The sequence below is a fragment of the Macaca thibetana genome, chromosome 1, assembly GCF_024542745.1.
Source record: "Macaca thibetana thibetana isolate TM-01 chromosome 1, ASM2454274v1, whole genome shotgun sequence".
In the NCBI taxonomy this organism is placed as follows: domain Eukaryota; kingdom Metazoa; phylum Chordata; class Mammalia; order Primates; family Cercopithecidae; genus Macaca; species Macaca thibetana.
In genome coordinates this window covers 155,087,876-155,108,385 of record NC_065578.1, presented here as the reverse complement: position 1 = coordinate 155,108,385, position 20,510 = coordinate 155,087,876, and the positions used below count along the sequence as shown (strand labels likewise).

At 49.2% G+C, this 20,510-nt stretch overlaps 1 protein-coding gene across 1 annotated transcript in view; it reads right to left on the bottom strand.

The window, feature by feature from the left end:
- Positions 1–2,151: 2,151 nt before the first annotated feature.
- PLXNA2 (plexin A2) overlaps positions 2,152–20,510 on the bottom strand; it is a 222,696-nt gene continuing 204,337 nt past the window's right edge. Inside the window, exons 23-32 of the mRNA XM_050781525.1 lie at positions 19,847–19,913; positions 19,477–19,623; positions 18,658–18,817; positions 18,204–18,307; positions 14,369–14,468; positions 13,216–13,406; positions 11,498–11,667; positions 8,762–8,974; positions 7,945–8,095; positions 2,152–7,269 (exon numbers count right to left, since the gene is read on the bottom strand). Of these exons, the coding sequence (XP_050637482.1) occupies positions 7,174–7,269; positions 7,945–8,095; positions 8,762–8,974; positions 11,498–11,667; positions 13,216–13,406; positions 14,369–14,468; positions 18,204–18,307; positions 18,658–18,817; positions 19,477–19,623; positions 19,847–19,913 (1,399 nt within the window). The 3' untranslated portion in view covers positions 2,152–7,173. The remainder of the gene's footprint in view (positions 7,270–7,944; positions 8,096–8,761; positions 8,975–11,497; positions 11,668–13,215; positions 13,407–14,368; positions 14,469–18,203; positions 18,308–18,657; positions 18,818–19,476; positions 19,624–19,846; positions 19,914–20,510) is intronic.

Here is a 20,510-nt window from a genome sequence, read left to right as displayed (position 1 = left end):
TGAGAAGCCTAAAAGGGAGGATGTTCCAGAGCCTGGAATTTGGTAGATGGTTCCCAAGTTCCATTCGTTCAATCATCTGTTTATTCAGAACCTACTTATGGGGCATCTGCTGTGGGCCAGGGTCTGTGCTCTGTTCTGGGAATACGATAGTGAACAAGACAGACAGCCTGGTAGCTTCCATCCTCTTCCTTTGTTTCCTTTCCAGAGGATGGTAGTTTCTGCAGCAGGTATTTAATAGTAGGGATACCCTAAGTCCAAGTTGTTGAGGGCACAGATGGTGGTGGGATGAGGGGAGAAAAAAGAAGATTGGGGAAAATTCAGGGATGTAAGGATCCTTTACTGAAAAATGTCCTCCTCTGTCCAAATTTCCCTGCATCCCAGCCTCTTGTGAAGCCAGGAGCCCAGTCAGGCAGTGACAGAGGCAAGATTCATCTAATTGCTCCGTCCCACATTGGAGCTCACCGGGGCCATATTGTTGCTTTTACTGAGAAGAGACACCTTTTTCACTGCTGGACACTAGAGTGCTTCCAGGGTTCTAGTTTTGCATTTCAGAGAGAAGAGGAAGGTGGTTTAAAGTTAGTAAAAAGCTCTAGTGCACTCCCCAGGCCCAAGGGTGCACTCCCCAGGCCTGAGGCCCACTGTGTTGTTGAAAATGACACACTAATTACATGCATGCCTCAGCACTGAACTCTTCTCCTCTCCTCTTGACTCCTCATGGTGTTATGTTTGCATTTTTCTCACCCTCGGGACCAGCTTTTGCATCTCTCTATTCCATTTGGGAAGGGTGTGTGTGTGTGTGTATATGTGTGCGGTGTGGATGGGGGACACACTGTGAACTCAGTGGCTGCTAAGTCGGGACTGACGATCTTCCCAATTATGATCTCTTTGAAGCTGTAAGCACACACCATGTTTACCAACATGCACTTGTTTACATGCTTTGTTTTATAAGTCCCAGGCCCCATTCTCACTTGTGTGCTAGCTGTCCATATTAGACTGCAGGCACTCTGAAGGCAGGGCCTGCACCTCATCCTTCAGGAGGCTCTACTCTTAGTGCTTGGTATGAGGTTGAAGACGCAGAACTCTCTTGGTCCCATTATCATGAAAACAGTGAACAGTAGTTTGCTTGCATGCTAAGTTGAGATGTCAGATGGATTCCTGAGTTATTCTCATCTATTTCTCTTACCAGAGAGCAGAAGTGTTACCTACACACTTTGGAATACCAGAATTTAAAACAGAAAGATGAAAGTACAGAGGAGAGGAGGCATGAGCTCCTTGGGTTAAGGGACCCCTAAGGATTAGGAGTCCTAAGATCAATTCCCTACTTCTCAGCCGTACTGCGGAATTGTGATGTTCATGCTGCCTCTGGACTTTGTCAGTTCAGCTGCTGGTCTCCCCTAGGCAGGGCCCGCCTTCTTGTCTTACCTGCACTGGATCTAAAAGCACACACTATCTGGCATCTTTCCCTTTATTTACCTTTAATCCATTAACTGAAAATGACAAAAACAAACAAACAAAAGAAAACAAAAATAAAAACACCAAAACACCCCTTCTCAATGCATGGTGAAACATTCCTTTTTAAGAATGCTTATGATTTTCACTACACTAAAAGGTTGATGAGGACAAGGATCACCTCTTTCTTACGTATTATGTTATCCCCCAGCACTTACCACAGTGCCAGGCTGTGCTTACTACATGTTTTGTACAAACACATGAGTGCACTTTGTACACATGAGTGTACATACCCATGAAGAACATGTATTAAGCATGGAGGCAGAGGAGGATCTCACTCTTCTGAAACCTCCAAAAGCTGTATTCTGAGTCTTGGGACTAGGGGGCAGTGTTCACCTACCGGTATAAGCCAGGGCATCCTCTGTGTGTGTGTGTGTGTGTGTGTGTGTGTGTGTGTGTGTGTGTGTCACCTACCGGTATAAGCCAGGGCATCCTCTGTGTGTGTGTGTGTGTGTGTGTGTGTGTGTGTGTGTGTGTGTGTGTTGTGTTATGTTGATGATGATGACTGGTACATTAATAAGCTCTGGCTCCAGAGAGAGTTCTAAAACTCCCTCAAAACAACTTAGCTCATCTTTCCATGAGTACCCTTCTTAAATATGCCCGTAAAATGTTATTCTGCATATATGCTGCTGAACAATCAGGTTTATTTAAAGATTTAAGGATTTTTAATTCAGTAAACTTTATTTATATATAACAACAGTACAAATTGTGTCCTCAGCTTGCAAAATAGGAGTGTTTCGTATTTACAATAGGTACACAATAATATATTAGAATAACAAAAAACCCCACTTTATTGGAACATTTTAAATACTTAATTTTCTTACAGTTTTTATTCCACAACACCTGTAAAAACAACAAAACCAGACAACCATCATTGTATTTTCTTAAAAATATATATAATACAGATTCCAGTGTGTCAAGAGGAGTGGGTTTGAGCAGGAAAAGTTGTGGGGAAAGGCAGGTGGGTTCTGGCCCCTAGTCTCATGTGATAGAGAGCTTGTCTTTTCTTCCCTTACACACGCAAGAACATCTGTTCTGTTTGGGGGGAGCATTTCCATTCTGCCTGCCATACCTTCCATGCCAAGATGAAGGCCAAATAAGTCAAAGTGAGGACTTTGAAATGCAGAAGATGTTTCCCACCTTCCTTGTGGCCCGGGCAGGAGGGAGCGGGCTGCACTGCAGCAGAAAGAAGACAGCTCAGGCTGAAGGGAGAGCTTTTCTGCGCCGAGAAGAACGAGATGTGGGTGTCCACGAGAGGCTGAGGAATCTCCAGTTTGCTTATTGGGCGGAGGCCCTGTCTGCCGAGCAGTGGCCGTGATCATGTCTCAGGACTTTCCTTGGTACTAGTTAGAAAATACCAAGAGTGAAACCTTATCCCTCATTGATGGGGATCACTGAGCTCCAGATACTAAAATGTCACACTTCAGGGAAACTAGGGAAGAAAGACTGAGTTATGGAAAGGATGCTACCATTTTTCTCAAAGCATATTCCTGAGACAAGACATCGGAAGGCCCTGAAGTTCATCTCCCAAGTTCCCCGTGGGATCTGCTCCCACAGCCCTGTGTCTATGAAGCCACTTTTCATTTTCTCACCCACCGAGCCTCCTGAGTCTCAATTCTTTTCTGTCTGTGCCCAGGCCCCAGGAGTCTCATGCAAGACACAGTGTGGCTGAGAAAAAAAACAGCCTGTCCTGGAGCAGCTGCTGGCTCAGTATTTACCAGCAGCAGGTTAATGGGGGCAGGTGTGGCAACCGGGATGCACCTGGAGATTTATCAGCCCGAGGCTTTCAAATGCTCCCTATTTGTTCTACCCAGGTCATTTTTCGTCCAGCACACCCATCCATTGATTCTGTTTCACGCTCAGCAGGGCCAGGGGTCTTGACTATTTCCTGTCCTCATTTAGTGGAATTGAAGGAAGGTCAGGAGCTCAAGCAGCAGGTGATGTGCTGCCAGAAGAGATAGTATTAGTAGAAACAAGAGCAGCTCTCATCGCTGGGGGAATAGCCCCAGAATAAGGTAAGGCAGCTGGGTTGGTCTACTCTCTTCCTTTGCTGGAGCCCTTTTCCTACAAAACTGGTACCCTGTGCCACTAGGGGAGGAGAACTGTTGCCTGCTAAGTTGGTGGCAGGAACCAGCTTCCTGAAGGATATAAATTCGCTGGAAGAAAGACCTTGGTTTTGTTTCATGCTGTTTTCCCATCTCTAGAGCAGTGGCTGGCAGACAGTGGCTATTCAAGAAGGTTCCCGAATGAATGAATTCAGGAAACAGTTCCCTCCTCCAATGAGATTAACAGCTGATTCGTGCTTTTAATGACTGAACTCTGTAAAGAGGGGAACTCTCTGCCAATGGGGGATCAAAATGGTTTTGAGAGCCATGCTGTGGAGAGAGGTAGGACGGCAAGCACAGAAGCACCTGACCCCATGCAGAGGACGGGAGGCAGCAGCAAGGGCCAGCTGGAGGGAGTGCTCTCTGTTACCCATTAGCATCCTCTGTCTTGCCAAGCACCCTTCTGAGGTCATCTTTCTTTTCCAGAGCATTGTCTCTTGTGCAGATCAATGAAATGAAGCAAAGCTGGATAGACTTTGGAGAGAGACTTCAGTCTCTGCCTCCTCTAAGATGAATGGCTTCTTGTAGAGAGGAGCTGTGGCTTCAACACTTCATCCTTACTCAAGGTCAAAATATCCTCAAATTGGATAACAGGGAGAAGAGAAGCCAACCAACTCCCTCTTTTTCTCATTCCAAAGGGTGTGAACTTCATTGGTTCTTGGTGGCCCAAAGCCAAGAGGTGTGGAGGAGGAACAAGTGGCCAGCTGGAAAGGGGGCAGGACCTTACAACCTTTCACCCTCATGGCATGGCTTGAGTCCAGCTTTTTCCCTTTTCTTAATTCCTTCCTAAAGGATGCCCCAGGCCACTTCCTTTGTCAGCCCAAATTCCCCAACTCTCGCATGGAATCCTGAGAAATGTGGCCAAACCACTCGTAGCCAGCTCTGGCTCTTCCCTCTCCACCCTCCAATTGGCCATTGCCCCATCATTCTCCACACTCTCCACAAACCTTCAAGAAAATGCCCCAGGGGCAGTGAATTATCTCCAGAAGTAACTGCTGGGAGATGCCAGGTAGATGCATTGAGTTAAGGGTTGGTAGAGATGCTGCTGAGATGTCCAACTGCCTTTAGCTTCTTGGTGGAGCAAAGCCTGGATGCCAGTCTGAGCAGCCGTGTGGCCAGAAAATCTTCACCCAAACAGAGCTCAGAAGTTAGATGGGGTGGGCTGGACTTTTTCACAGGTGGCATAAAGTCTCCTGCTCACACTCTTTTTGCCTGTATCTCCTTTCCTTTTATCTCCATGAATTATGGGCTCTGCACTGATAAGCTTTGGGTGCTATGAAGAGCAAACACTTTGGCTTAGTGCGGAAGGCCAGTCATTAGTATTTCCTTCAGGCTATTAATAGGGCCCGAGAAACTTTAACAGAAGTGGATTTTCAAAAGAAAGTGGCCTTGGCATGGCTGGTTGTGAATTATAATGAAAACAGCAAGTTTCCTGAGTATTTTGCTGAATGCTTTTCTCTTCCCATTTGTCAGCTGCATTCAGGCAAGAAACTAGAGCTGGGGGGACCAGGCAACGTCTGCTGAGTGGTTAGACAGCAATCCAAAGCTACACGCCAAGGATGGAAGCCAGCCCCCTATGCTCCCCTCCCCCAGCCCTCTCCTGGGAATCACATGTGGTCAGCAGGGCCTTTGGAAATCAGAACCACTTGGAGGTAAAGCAGGGCACAGAGAAGCTGGAGCCCAGAGTTAATAGCAGAGAAAATGACCCTGGTCCAGTCTCTCTTGGAGGAGCTGGTCTAGCTTCCCAGCATCATAGCCTAGGATTCTCGACCCTTTGAAAAGTGAGGAAGGGCAGCTTGTTCCTCTTTATCTTCCCCAGTCCCACCCCTTTGCTTCCCTTGTCCTCCTATCCCCTGACTCCAATGCTGCTTGCAGAGAAGTTGGAGCTGGCTGCCCGGATCCAGGCTAATGTGGAAGGCCTGGACACTCTGATGGCTATCCTGGCCACCAAGGTCCTGACACCAACAGAGCTCCTTTCCTCTCGATGACTCCCGCTGGCTTCTACGGGGCCTCTGGACCTGGGCATGGAGCTTTGGTCTCTTTGTTTGGAAACTACACTCAGGAGAATTGGTCATCCATAGTTTTAGGCGTCATCAGAAGAGACAGAGAAGGAAAGTCCAGTGAGAAGTCATCCACTTGTCCTTCACACCCACAAGTCCATGAGAGGCAGAGAGAGAGGCAGAAGGTAGTAACGTGGGCGTGCCACAGTCATTTCTACTGAGGAAGTGCTGTAGGCCCAGATGGTCAGGAGCTTCCATATATGAGCGAAGGGTTGTCTCCCCTCTCCAGGCACAAGAGAATGAAAGAAAGAAAGCATAGTAATAAATACTGCAGCTTCTGTAACCTATGCTCTTCAAGTATTGCTTGCTGTAAACAGTGTTTGATTTTTGTTTTCTTTTTAATTGCCAGGAACTACTGGATGATGGGAGTGAACTCCAAAGTCAAACACCCATGTCCCCAAATCAACTTCCAAATGGAACCTAATGGAGGCCTGGCCCACACACCTCCAGGCCATTTCCCGAGGGTGCCTGGTTTATGACAGGGATTGATGTGAGGCAGGGCTGCCCAACCTTTGCAGGGAGGCCAGGTGTCTGGTCTGGGAGAGGCCCACTTCACCCCACTTCTCATAGTAACTTTAGGGAAATTGAAAGGAAACATATCAAACACCAGCTCCTCATTTGTTGAGGTTTAAGATTAAATAAAACAAAACAAAAAACAGTAGCAAAAAGCATTGGTACTATCTAGGTACGCATCTCCTCTCAAAAGATGAGAATATGCAGGTATGTGGTAGGTAAAGCTCAGTTTCCAGTCAGCCAGGGTGAGCTCTTGATGGCTTTGCAATTTTTGCGAAGTTCTGGAAGTCCCATGCTCTCCTGGCTGCCGGTATAATTCCAGGTTTTACTGGCCTCCGTTTTTGCGAAGTGTTTGGTGCATACTTGTGCTCATTCTTCTTCTCCTCCTCTTCACTTTTTTTTTTTTTTTTTTAATTTCAAGGAAAAGGAGACAGTCATTTTCTCTCCAATGTCTCTCAGCATCTCTTTGCTTTTTCTGGCATTTGGAAATGGGCATTATATAAAGAAGGAGGAATGGGGGAAAAGAAGGAAGGGAGACAGAAATCAGAATTAAACAAAAGTTGGACGGGATCAACAGGGCGGCTTTTTGTTTTATTTCTGTTTTTTTCCCTTTTTCTTAAAAAAAATTAAATAAAGTTCTTATTATTTCCCCAATATACATCAAATGAGTTTTCATGCAAAGCAGCAGTCACAGAGGCAGAACTGTCCCCAGCTCGTGCCTCTCGGCTTGAAGAACCACCTTCTCCCGGCCCCGGGTTCTCTGGTGTTCTCACTGTGGATGGATGACGCCCACTGTCTCCCGGCTGGAACTGGCTATGACGAAACTTGGCTTGCATAGGGAGAGGGGCCCTCCCCTCTCCCCAGGATGGGGTCTCAGGGGACAGCAAGCTCTGGGGCCTGATCCCCATCACTTGTCCTTCCATCTGAGACTCCCAGTGTGACAGCTTGGACGGGTCCCTCTTCCCAGGAATGCAAGGCTCCTCCTCTCAGCTCTCAATGGACATGGCATTAATGAGCTGCTCCACCTTATAAGCCAGCCGCTGCCGCCGCGCCTGCTCATCCTGCTCTAGGGCCCCGATGAGCTGAGGAGCAAAAACAAAGGCAGGAAGACTTCAGGACTCAGAATAGAAGACACCGTTTTCCAGAGTCCTCCCTCTTCACCCTGTCTACCTTTCCATTCTGCCTTCATGCACGTAACCTTAAATAATTTAAATGATTAACTGAATGAATACGTGCACACACACCTATATATATGTATGTATGCATGATGTTTAAAACATTATCTGGCATGGGAAGTACTATGCAAGTGTTAGTTATTGCTGCTACTACTACTACTACTTTCAAGTTCAATGCTAGAGAAGCTTTGTGAATTTTCCAAAGCTGTCCTATTCAACTTGTATTCGTATTAGAGTCCACCTGTCTATCCGAAATGTAACTGACAGGATCCGCCCGAGTGCAAACAATAGTTTGATTCATTAAGAGAGAATGAAATTAATTATACAATACTTTGAACTGGAAAACAAATGATTAAAAGTGTTATTTATTGTGTTAACAATGAGTGAAAGACAATGAAGCGTATAAAGCCTTCAGTGAATCAGGAGTTGAGTTGCCTCATAAAGGAATGATAATTTTTGAGCTCATGGGCTTCTGACTCCCTGAATGTTTTTCTACATTGCCATCTATTGTTGTTTAAGGACTGAGTCAGGCTTCCTGCTCCTTGCCTGTTGGTTTCTGTCCCCGCTGGGGCCCTGTCTCACCTCCTCACTATACTTGCTGACGTAGGAGTAGATCTCATTGAGGGCACTCAGCATGTTGAACTCCACGGCGTGCAGGCGGGACTGCTCAGCGAGGTAGGCATTCATGTCCTGGTCACTGATGGCTGGGAGCTTGGCAATGTCTGCGTAGTATCTGCCAGAGACAGGACAGGCGCCTTGATGGAGGCCTCAGCAAACATTTACCTATAGCTACCCTGGGCCCAGGTCCTTTGAGGGCACTGATGTTCCCAGTTGCTCCTGCCTCCTATTTCTCTTCTGATGTGGCTTCCTCTGGCCTCTTGCTTCAAGCTGACGTTGAGGCTGAAGGCCAGGGTTTCTTCAGTAGATTCCATCTAGCTGAGAGCTCGTGGCTGCGGTACCCAACAGAGTGGTTAAAAGCCCAGACTCTGACCAGGCTCTTTGTGTTCAAATCCCAGCTCTGCTACCTGCTAGCTGTGTGACGCAGGGCAAGTTATTTAGCCTCTCTGTACCTCAGTTTCCTCATCAGTAAAATGGGGATAATAATAGCGGCTCCACAACTCTGCTGGACATTTTAATGAGATGATACACACAAAATCTTATTAGAACGCTGAGTGCTTAGCACATGCTCAATGAATGGTAATTAGGATGATAATCATCTGACTTCCACGGGCACAAAGCCGCCCTTCTTCCCGAAGCAGGGGGTATGGGCAGGGAGGGGAGCGGGAAGTCCTGAAGAGGTGACAGACACCATCGTCTGAGTCCTCGGTCAGTGATGTCTACAGAGCGGGGAATGGGCAGGGAGATAGGGGCATGGGCCTGTCCTGAGGGTGCTACTGACCTCTCCACCCAGCTCTTGTAGCTGGGGATGTCCTTGGCATAGAGCAGCTTGTTGGAGGGGGAGTCCTTGCCCAGCCGGTGCTCCGACGTTGAACAAGAGTCCATGAAGGTCTGGGCCACCACAGAGAGGCAGGCGTCCGTGATGCTGCCCTTGTGGATGTCAAACACGAACTGGGGGTTCTTAATCACGTTCACCCAGAAGCGCAGAGGGAGGCTGTGGGGAAAGGCAGAGCAGACTTGAGAATGCATGCGGGCCATGCCCCTTCTGCTGCCCACTGATATTCTTCCCCCACAAAGTTCAAATCGCCCACCTGAAGGGGCAAAGGAGTAAAATGGAAGAAAATGGGTCCAGCCAGGGTGAATTTAGCCTAAGCTGTTACTGACCTGGGAGAAATGGAGGGAGAGGCACCTTGTGTCCTAAGGGGGCGCTGACCCTGATCTCTAACTTCCGAGGGGTGGGGCTGGGTGTGTTCCGTTCCCTCCTGGGAGACTTTTCTAAAGGCCTCTGCGTCCCTAGGCAAGCCCAAGTACAGAGGACAGCACATTTTCTCAGGGCTTCAAACAAAGCCACCAGGCTCCTGGAGTCCCTTCACAGTGCCCGTGGCCATTGTCCGGAAGAAGGCAGCCAGCAGCCCCAGGCTCAGCTTCAGAGCGGGCACAAAGGGCGCCACCTGCGCTCCCCGCCCAGCCCGGCTGCCCAAGCTACTTCCCAGGGCTGGCCTGGCCTGGCTGGGCCGAGGAATGGGCTCCCCTGGGGGAAGTTCTTTCATGACTCTCCCCAGGGCATTCTTGTATCTGGGCAGGGGCAGAGGGAGAAGTGGAGGCCATTGTTGGCATCCTGGAAATGACTCGCTGTAGCTCAGAGATTTTCCCACCCCAAGAGGAACCGATCAGTAGTTAGGAGACTTCCTTCTGCAAGTTGGGAATTTATAACCAGAGGAGAATGAGTTTTCTCTGCTCCTTAGGCCATAAAGCAGATAAGCCCATTTACTCTCCTTCAAAATCAGAACAGCTGCTGTTTTTACTTCCTTTCCCAGCTTTGCCTTCTTTTCCAGCAGTCTCCTGGGCTTTAACTCTTTTGACTCCTCTGTGGAACAGGCCCTGTCGCAGGCTTGTCCTCCAGCCTGAGATGATGTTCCCAGCTCCCCAGCTTCTTCTTCTTTCCCCTTCTTCATCTTCTCTTGACTCTCATGGGCCCCAAACTTTCCCAAATGTCTCAGTAGCGCCAGGTCTTGGGAAAGATCTGCATTACCCAGACTTGGGCCCTTCCATGATGATTTCTGCCTATCCTCCAAAACACAACAGGATCCCTCACTTTCCTTTAGCCCAGGAGGAGTTGCTGCAGCTGAGAGCTGACTCATCTCTTCTGCCCTCCCCTTCTTCTGGCAGCCTTGGGTAGTTTCTGGTAATCCTTCCCTGGACATTTGCTATTGAGGTCTGGGTAAGGAAACTCTCTCCACACCACGATGCCAGGGTAGTGCATTTCTATTACTTGGATCTGGCCAGCACACCGAAGATACAGAGATGGGGATAACCCTGGACTTTCTCTTGATTTCCCCTGAATTGCCCTCTCCCAGCACTGGGCTGGGGATGCTCCAAAGCAAAGGGGACAGGCATGTGCTGTCCAGGGAATGCAGATCTGGAAGGCCTGTCCTGGCAAAGTGGACTGTGGGCTCTTAACCCTAGGGCCACCCCAGCTTATCCATTTCACTCCACTGTGATCAAAGCTGCAGATTGAGGAAGGCTCAGCGACCACAAGACCCGGGAGGAGGAAGGAATAGATGGGACTGGGGTTGGCTTTTTCCAAAGTGTTTTGTTGGTTGCTAGGACTTTTGATTCCCAAATAACAGCCTGGGCCCATCTGTGTCGGCTCTGTTTTCTGAGGAGACCGCTGACTCCAGACAGCTGCATGGGCTGCCTGCCCAACCCAAATGCCTGGACCTCCCCTCTCCCCTCTCCGTGCTCTTTCCCAAAGGAAGCCTTTTGATGCCAGCTCTTGGCCGGGTCCTGTGTGACCTGAAAGCCAGTCTTTAGCTTGGTCTGTGGTCCAGGTTCAAAACCCATGAGGATAAAGTCTCCTACCAGGGGCCTGAGGGCTTCTCCCACTGCTGGTCTGGTTGCGGAGGTGACTTTAGGGGAGAGAGTCATGCCTACAGGGCATTCTGCCTGCTGCTTCCTGAAAGCTATGGCGCCAGGATAATCACTTGGCCTTAAGAGATCAAGTTTGCAATGAAATCCTCCCTGTCAGTGGGCTCAAGTCTATAGCAGGTGTGAACTCCCTCTCCAGTGCTGACCAACTTCACCAGGGGTCTCAGTTTAATTCAGGGCTTCCCCATCTCAGGAAGTGCCTTAGAACTGCCCCACTCAGAATGGCCCACAATGCCTGGCTGTGAAGCTCTGCTGCAGGCTTCCAATGCAGTTCTTTGCATGGGCTCCCTCAGCTCCCTTCTCCTGAGAACCAGAGATCTCACAGCCAGGGGAGGAGGCTCTTCTTGGGGGACTCAAGGGTGCATCCTAGTGCTGGGCCTCAAGCCAGGCAGACCCTACTTGGCACAGGCAGCTGGGGACTGTGTGGGCTCTGCAGAGCATATGTGCACTATTTGTTCCAGGAGCTTCGGATCACCCAGCCCCAGCCGAGAATAGGCTACCCTCCCACCCTCCCGTCTCCTGGTCCTCATCCCTCGTAGCTCCAGGCCTCTCCAGGCTGCACCTCCTGCCGAGCTCCCCTAGGGTTTACCAGTTGCTTTTCCAGGTGTGCCGCACATCTGTGTCATGAATGCTGTGCCTGTCTGCCTGCTCATCCAGGAAATCAAACATGTACTTGATGGCCAGGGGGAGAGCGCTGCCCCGGTGCACAGTGCTGAACAAGGTCTCAAACAAGTCGTCCACGAACTTCTGCAGGGTGCCCTGGAGGAGGGGTTGGGGAGAGTGAGATGGAGCGGGGGTGATGGCAGGTAGCAGACAGGCATACCAGATGGTGCCTTGGATCCATCCTGCCTTGGAAATTTGTCTGGGACACGAGGCTGTGCCGGCAGTGTTGTGGGGTGGGGCGGTGCGGGGGAAGGGTACTGTTGGTTCGCTGGGGAAGTGGGAGAAACTGGGTGGGCTGTGGATCCTAGGGAAGAATCTCTCCTCCAACCTGCAGCCACATTCCACATTCCACATAGGGTGTAGGATCAGGGTCTTTGATAGGAAGACAGGAAGTGCCCTGAGTCCGGGCTTCCCATGGGTGAATGAGGGGACACAGGCTGTAAGCCAGTCTGGAAAGGGTGTCCAAGAAACAAGCTGGAGGACCAGGTGCCTCCTGGCAGGAGCACAGCAGGACCGGGAGAGTCTGATAGAAAGGTATGAAGAGGCTTAGGATATTGGTGGCCTGGGACAAGTGGTATCTGGAGTGTGGAATGCGGGTGAAGGGTCTAGACTCAAGAACACCCCCAGGCAGAGTGCTGATCCACAGGGCTCTGGAGGGTTTCTGGAACAGGAATAAGACTTGGCCTGGCTCCCACAGTTTACAGGCTCACGGCACACCTCTGAGGGTCAGTAGAAACCTCTAGCCTTGTCTGTTATCTCTTTGTTGGTCTCTTATTGTTATGCTGAGCATATCAGGCAAAGCTCAAATGGAGACATGGGGTCTGGTGGAATATTTCTGGGCCACTCTGGGAGCAAATCTGAGAGCTGTAAGTTGGATGCCACTGTATTAAAACTTCAGTGCCATTGTTGGAGGGTCCATGGGGGAGAGTATTTGAAATCTAGCCCCACCTGGAAAATATGGGCTCTTTGATTGTCATACTTACAGGCTTATTTTGTTACCTGCTAGGAAGGCTAGAAGATGTAGCCTCGCTTGCATCAACATTTGGGGGTAGCTGGAGTGGGATGGGATGGGAAGTGGAAGCCTCCCCTTGGATTACTGGCAGGGCCAGGCCTCTGTGCTTTCCCTCCCATTGTGGCCAGAAAGGGGATAGAAAGGACAATGATAATGGAGGTCAGCATATCTATCCAACTAATATCAGCAAGAAACCCCAGTGCCTTCCTAGAGCTTAAGGGGTCCAGAGGGAGAGAGCTACTCCTCTGAAGCGAAACAGTAGCCTCAAGAAGTATGCAGAAAGCAAAGATATGTTTGCTATTTTTGCCAAAGGGTAGAGAACAGCAGTGGCCTGATTGTTTGGAAGCCCTGCCCGGGGAACTGGACTATCTCTCTTTTTTTTTGTTGTTAGTGGAGATTGGGTCTTGATATGTTGCCCAGGCTGGTCCCATACTCTTGGGCTCAAGTCATCCTTCTGCCTTGACCTCCCAAAGCGCTGGGATTATAGGCGTAAGCCACCATGTCCAGCTGTACCTGGACTGTCTGACTGGGTCCTCTTGAAGGACACACTCTGGACATCCTTTCTGTGTTGTGGAGTGGAGGGACGTGCTCCTCTAACAAGCGCTCCCCGGTCTGGGCAGAGCAGGAGTTACCTTGGTGGCCAGTAGCCGGGTCAGGTAGATCTCAGACACCATCTTGCTGCCCCGGTCACCCTCCTTCTGGTCACCGTGGTCATGATTCTTCACCAGATGCCACACCTTGACCCCACTTTCCAGGTCTGGGGTGATCATTGGGGCCCGGGACCGCAGGCTGTCGGGGCTGCCTGTGTACCTGAAGGAGGAGTCTGAGGAGAAGGGGGTGGTGGAGGGCTGTGAGTAACTGAGTCACCGTCCTTGCTTGTAGAATCCTCCCAGAATCCCTGCCCGCCTGCTGCATCCACTCAGAATAAACTCATTTCAGCTGAAAAGGGGCTGCAGGGACCTCATATATGGTAGGTTATTTTAGGGATCCTTGGTTGGCATGAGGACAGAAGAGCCTGAAGGCTTTTTTAGAAGAGGATTTATAAATTTTGTGAATTAGAGAGACCTTCAGGAATTTGGGAGTCACCTCTACTCGGACACTCCCAGCAATGAATAATTAATAGGTAAAATGTCAATAGGATATTTTCGTCAGTGCTTTAATGGAAATCTGGATACTAAAGAGCTGTAAGTTGTAATTCTCCTCTTGGGAGTTAAGGGTCTCTTCTTGCATGGGGCCTGGGGTATGGAATTTCCTGAGCCCTTTTTGGTGCTGCTGGGTTCAGTCCTGCGGTGCCTTTTGGTTGGGAAGCCCAAGGCCTTAGTGCATACATGAAACCAGAGCAAATAAAATAAGGGACAAGGAGGTGCCATAACCTCATTGCCCAGAGGGTCTGGGGGCCCCAGTACTCCTCTAATTTATTGATCAAACTGGGACACTTTTAAGAGTAAAGGGAGGGGCACTCTCAATAATTCAGCCAGGACGACAGGCATAAACTGGACTGGCCCAGGCAACCTGGGATATATGAACCCCCAGCCAGGTGTCTTCCTGGTTCTGGGCCACTCTGACTCCTCCACCAGGCAGGGATATCAAAGAAAGGGCACATGATGCCACCTGCTCCCACAGGTCTGAGGGTGCAGGCTGCCTGGGAATGCCTGGACTGGGGAGGACAGAAACCAACAGCCCAGGAGCAAGGGCTGCCTGCTGTTAGAAGGGGTAGCGAGTGGGCCCTGCTAGGTCGCAGAAGACTCTGCTCTGAGCTGCCCAGTCTGCCCGCCTGGTTCTCACCATATCTGCTGATGGATGTCCGGGAGATGCTGGCAGAGGCAGGGATGTTGTAGGAGGAGGTCTGTTTGGGGACCAGAGCCACCACCGACCTGTCTGACACCTGAAAAGGGTACAAAAGGTACAGTGTGGTAATGCAGGTGTCTTGGGAAGTTGGAGTCAAGTATTTCTAGAGGGTTATAAGATAGCTGTAGGGTAGAGAGCAAGGAGTACAGGAATACTAGAAACAACCATTACTGCTGCTTTTTGAGCTTTTATTGGGTTAGAGCGGCACAACCCAATATAATGGCTACTTGCCATGTGTGTTGACTGAGCATTTGAAATGTGGTTAATCCTAACTAAGATGAGCTGTGTCTAAATTGAGATGTGCTATAAATATACATTACATGCTGGATTTCAATGACAGTATGAATACAAATATTAACTATCTTATTGATAATTTTTAAATTGATTACATATTGAAATGATAATGATTTTAGACCAGTTAGATTAAATAAACTATGTAACATTAATTGATCTTTTTATTTTTACCTTTTTAATGTGACTAATACAAAAAGTTTAAATTACACATGTGGCTTGCACATGTGGCTTGCATTATATTTCCACTGGACAGCACTGGGCTAGACCCAGTCTCCCATCCACTTCGTGAGCTACGCACAAGTATTCCCATTTTACAGATGAAAAAAAAATGGAATCATAGGGAGGCTAAGCAACCTCTTAAAGGTCACATAATTCATATATGGTAGAGCCAATATTTGTAGCCAGGTCTGTCAGGCTCCAGAGCACATGTTCTCTTCATTATACATTCTAACTTGGAATTTTATTTAGAGTCACACTGGTCTGAAGCCCATTTTCCCTTTTGGCTCTGCTTTCTTTCTGGCCTGGGTCCTATAATGCCTGGATCACTTCAAATAGTTTCACCAAAAGGGCAGCCACTCTTGGGGACCGAGCGAGAAAGATGGTGTCTTGTCCCATCCTCTATGAGGGCGCCCCAGCTCAGCACCCCGCCTGCAGGGAGAGGGCTGATAAATGAGGAGCCATATTGAAGACATTTGGGGCCATTTTGATTTAAGATTACCCTCCATCCAATAAAAACAGAGAATCCCCAGAATCGTGGCGATCCAATTAAACCCCTAACGCAGAGGGAATAAAACAGCTATAATAATGTTATGGGCCATAAAACATTCCTATTAAACCATTTTTTATTTTAACAATTTTTATGAACTTTATAAGTTTGATTTATAGCTGCACCAGTCATAAAACCATCTTTCTGGGTCTTAAATTGTCAGTCCCTCTCTCCCACCAAAAAAGAATTAAATGTGGGGAAGTCAAACTATAAATGAACATTAGTGCTAACGAGATTCCCTGATAGCGGGTTTTAGTGGTGGTGTTTAATTTTACCCTCCCTATAAATCTGCGGAAGCCTGGGAAGTTTTTTAACATCTCTTTGTTAATTAAGATTATGCAGATTTTCTTCTGCAGAGGCTCCAAGGACCTTTGACTCCAGGGAGGGTAACAAGAGGGCAGTGCATTGACTAGATGGTATAAAGCTCCAAGGTCCTGTGCTTGGAAGGTGCCAAGACTCCATTACTTCCCAGCTAGAATAGCTCCCTGGACTTGTCAGCTGTTGGTACCATCAGCACCAGGGCAGGGAGGGGGGCAGTCCTACCTCTGTCTTTCAGGAATTCTCCTTATAACTGACAGCCCAGAAATGATACCCAGAAAGCTTGGCAGGGGCAAGAGTTTACACTCCCAGGGAGAACAGATTACATTATCATTTATAGTTTCTTGTCACCTAATGAAAGATTCACAAGGTGACTCAAATGACCACAGTTCAACTCAATTGCAGGTCTAATCACTAAACCTCTCTTGTCCTTGGTTTTTCTCTGTCTTAACCAACAAGTGATGCAAATCCATGGTCAAGATGACCGGCTGGGTCTGACCTTGACTCTGCTGCCTACCTGCTCCAGGACTTAACCTCTCTGAGCCTTAGTGGTCAGTGGGGATAATAATTGCATGTCGTTTGTGGTGAGAATTAAAGAAGTTAAAACACAGAAAGGCTGAGAGCAGTGCCTGGTATCCAGTAAGCATGCAGTAAATGTTGGTATTAGTGGTGCTATTATGAGCATCATCATCATCACAGTCTCCCAAAGGGGGGAATACTCCCTGCTGTCCCCTGTCACTCAGGGCTAGCATGTGGGAAGTGACTTGCACTCAGCAAAAGCTCAGTAAATATTTGAGGAATGAATGCATACATGAATGATAAATGACATCAGGGAATTGAAAGTGCTTTGTATGATCAGCACCAAAAGAACAGAATAGTTCCTTCTTCTGATTGGGAGCCGCAGGTTGGAAAGCCCCGTAACAAGCATTAGGGTATCAGAGGCAGAAGCAGAAAGACCCCACTCCTGCCCTTTAGAAACTCATGATTTGGGAGCATCATGCTGTTTTCTTTTGCACTTTCTTATTCAACTTTAATTGGTTCATTACAATTGTTCTACCGGATACATTAAGCACCATATGAAGTGGTGGTGGTTGGGCATGTGTGTATGTGTACAGAATTAACAGGGAGTGATGGCAGCTACCTTATCTGTAAGTACAATCCTGGGCACCTCACACTTTCACAAGTAAGGGTTGTTATCTCCATTTTATAGATGAGGAGCCCCAGGTGCAGAGAGATTAAAGTCACGACACCAATGAGTGGGGAAGCAGGGGTTAAATATAGCTTCTAAAGCCTCTTCTCACTACACCACACTCATGTCCTCTGGGCGGGGGTCCAGGCAGGGTGTCAGGATGGGGGGTGCAGGTGAGTCAGGGGGATGGAGCCTGGAGAAGAGCATTTTTGGGGATCCCCTGTGCCCTAGCTTCCTCTGTGCCCGTGGAGGCTCCTGCCAGCTCCAGCGCCTGGTGGTTGGCAGCTCAGTGCCTGAGAGCCCAGCCTGCCAGCCCCTCTGCAAATCTTTCTTTCCGAGACAGGGACATGGGAGGATGTTATTAATCAGACGATCCCATGGGTCTTGCAGCCTGAGGCGCTTCCTCTGGTTGGTTTAATTTCCCTTGGTGTCTCTTATTTCCAGTTTCTATTTTAGTATTTTTTCTGAATCCCAACCTGTCTACCTGTGCTTAATCTTACAGAGACCCCCCAGCTGGGAGTGGTTACCATGGGAGGGGAGAAGACGCGGGAGTAGATACCTCCTTGATCTTGTGTTCTTTTGCAGGGATTTTTTTTTTTTTTTTTTGATTGCTCATTCAATGTGTCTGCCTGTGTGCTAAACACCTCACCTTCTATCTTGTATCTATTCCATACAACTGTACGGGGCAGGGTTCACCAGGAGCCCCATTTTACAGGTGAGAGAAAAGAAAGCCTGGGTAATTTTCCCAAGGAAAATAGCTACTAAGAGGAAGAATGTAAGACCTCAAGAGAAGTCTATCCAACTCCCTGCTCCACTGTAAGTCAGAGGTGTGGGCTGCGTTAGTAAGATGCTAAAGAGAGAGTGCCAGGTAATGTGGAGGGCTTTGCAATATACAGTTGTTTTTTGTTTTTTTGTTTTTTTTGTTTTTGCAAATGTAGAGGTACACAGAATAGAAATGCCTAGACCTTACCCCAGGCCCATTAAATATGTTTCTGAGGGTGGAGTCTGGTCACTCATGTTTTTTATCAGTTCCCTCAGTAATTCCAATGGGCAGCCATGGCTGAGAATCCCTGTTCTATGCTCCAGTAGGAGGAGGAAAGCAGGGAGAGGAAAATCTTTTTCAGACTTTTGAGGCCTTAGAGCAAGGCTTAGCGGGAAGGGAATATTCTGGGAAGCTGAAGAGGGGAAGAGACACACCCTCTCACCTGATAATGCATCAGTGTGTTGAGCCGCTTCCAGTCACCCTCAATCTTGGTGGTGATGTCCTCATCTTGCAGCACGACCCGGGCGATCCGGCCTTGGCGCCACTCTGGGAGGAGGGGGTGGTGCACGGAGCAACGTGAGAGGGATGAGGGCTGTGAGCCAGTGTCTCCCGATTGCACCTTCTCTAGGGACCTGGCAGCCTGGCCCCCTCAAGCTGGTACCAATAACAGAGGCTAGAGACATCTAGGGCTCCCTGGGCCCAGGCAGCAGAGGAAACACGTGGGTCTCCTCAGAGACAGCCACATCTGAACAGGCAGTGCCCAAAGCGGGAAGCATTTCACATGGGCCTCACCTGGCCAGGACACAGTCATGCCCCTGCAAGGGTTGTGTGCAGGGCAGCTTCCCTTCTTTCATCCCTCAACCCCTGCCCTCACACTCCGAGTCCAGGCTTCCTACCCAAGTCCATGTCCACCGCCCTCGGCCGCTGGGAATAGGGCACATTCTTATACACGGCATCAAGAATCTTCTCCTTGACTTGTGTGATGGTGTCACAGTTTAACACCTTCACTGGGATCTCTGGGCTGTTCTCGTTGTCAGGGTTGACGCAGTTCAGGATCTACAAGTGGGGGACAGAGGGTGAGCAGGACAGGAGCTGAAGGAGTAGTTTGAGGGAGAGGGTCAGGACCTCAGAATCTTCTTTTTCCAAAGTTCACTCTCTTTATAGGGGGAATAAGGGTACTTTTCTGGTCTGTGACTCAGTTTCCCTCACCTTCGTAACACCTGCCAAATGACAGCCTGAGTCATTGTGTCCACTTCTTCATTCTCAAAGCACCAGGACTCTACTTTCTAGCTCCTGGATGGCTTAGGAGAGACTATAGTTCTGGAATGAGGCACCCTCGGTGTTTAGAGATGGTTCTAGATGTATCAGAGACTAGTGGTGCACTTCCCCAAAGCCTCTATGTTAGGAACCAACATACATCTTTCTCATAATGCCAATTACCCAATACCTAATGATGGATGAACTTTTTTCTCCCCCAATATTGTCTAGGGTAAACAAAGGCATGGAGTGCTTTTTAGGGCTTACCAAATGAGATGGGATTGGGGGGTGGGCCTGCCTGCCTTGCTCTTGGTACACGTAGCTGCCCTTTGGACTCACCCCAGACCAGCCTCCCATCCTCTTTATTCACCCCCTAGACTGCTTTTATGGACAGAAGGCAGAGTAAGGGGCAGGAGCAGAAGATACACATGCGGGCCCGGAGCTTCTGGCTTCCTCACCAGGGTCTTGTACTCGATCTGCTGCCGGATGAGCTTGTCCTCACTCAGGGAGTAGCGGGCCTCGCCCGTGATGGCGTCAATAGGGCCCTTCTCCATCTGCTGCTTGATGGCGCAGTACAGCATGAAGAGTGGCTCCCCCGCGCACTCCTGTGGGCACAGGCAGGGCAGGAAGTGTGGGCATGGCCTCCTCAGGTTTGCACGTTTTCCCTTTCCTCTCTCGGAGCGAGGCCAGTGGAAGGAGGGGCTTTAGCACACCCAGTCCAGGTTCCTGCTCCTGAGGGAGGGGGTCCCCATGCAGCCCTGTGGCCAGGATCTGAGCAGCAGCACCATCTGCCCCGGACTCTAGGCCCCATCTCACTCCCTGTCTCACCTTTAGGAACTTGTGCAGGAGGAAGGCAAACCAATTGGTCAGCATCTTTTCAGCCACAGACTCTGTCCTGGGGAAGGAAGAAAGGGTAAAGGGCAGTCCTTCACAGAGGGGTCTCCGTGTGGGGCCTGGGCTTGTCGCGAGGTCTCCCAAGAGAACGATGGAGCATGCGAGAACGCAAGGTGGGGCGTCAGGACACCTGGGTCCCAGCCCAGCTCGCCCAGTAACTAGACTGTGACCTGGGGGTAGGGGTGGCTTCTTTCTGGGCCTCAATTTCCTATGAAAATGGAGAGGTTGGCCTTTTCAGCCCTGATGGTCCGTGGTGCTCTGAACTGCTTTGGCGGCATCTGAGACAAGGTCTGTGGATAAAGGCACCTCACTATCCCATGGGGCTATAAAGAACCGGTTCTCCCAACTCACTTCTGGTCTTAGGGTGATAACTAGAGAGTTTCCCGGTCCTTCGGGGCTTTCTTGCCTGCATGAGTACCCTGTTTTGCCTATCTGGAAGGTACCTGGTCCCTTCCCCTCCAAAAACACTCAGGGTTAGACTTCCTTGGGTTCAAATCCTGATTCTGACATACACTGGCTGTGTGACCTTGGGCAGGTCATTTAACCTCTCTGGTTTCTGTAGTCACATCTCTTAATGGAGACAGTCGTAATAACATCC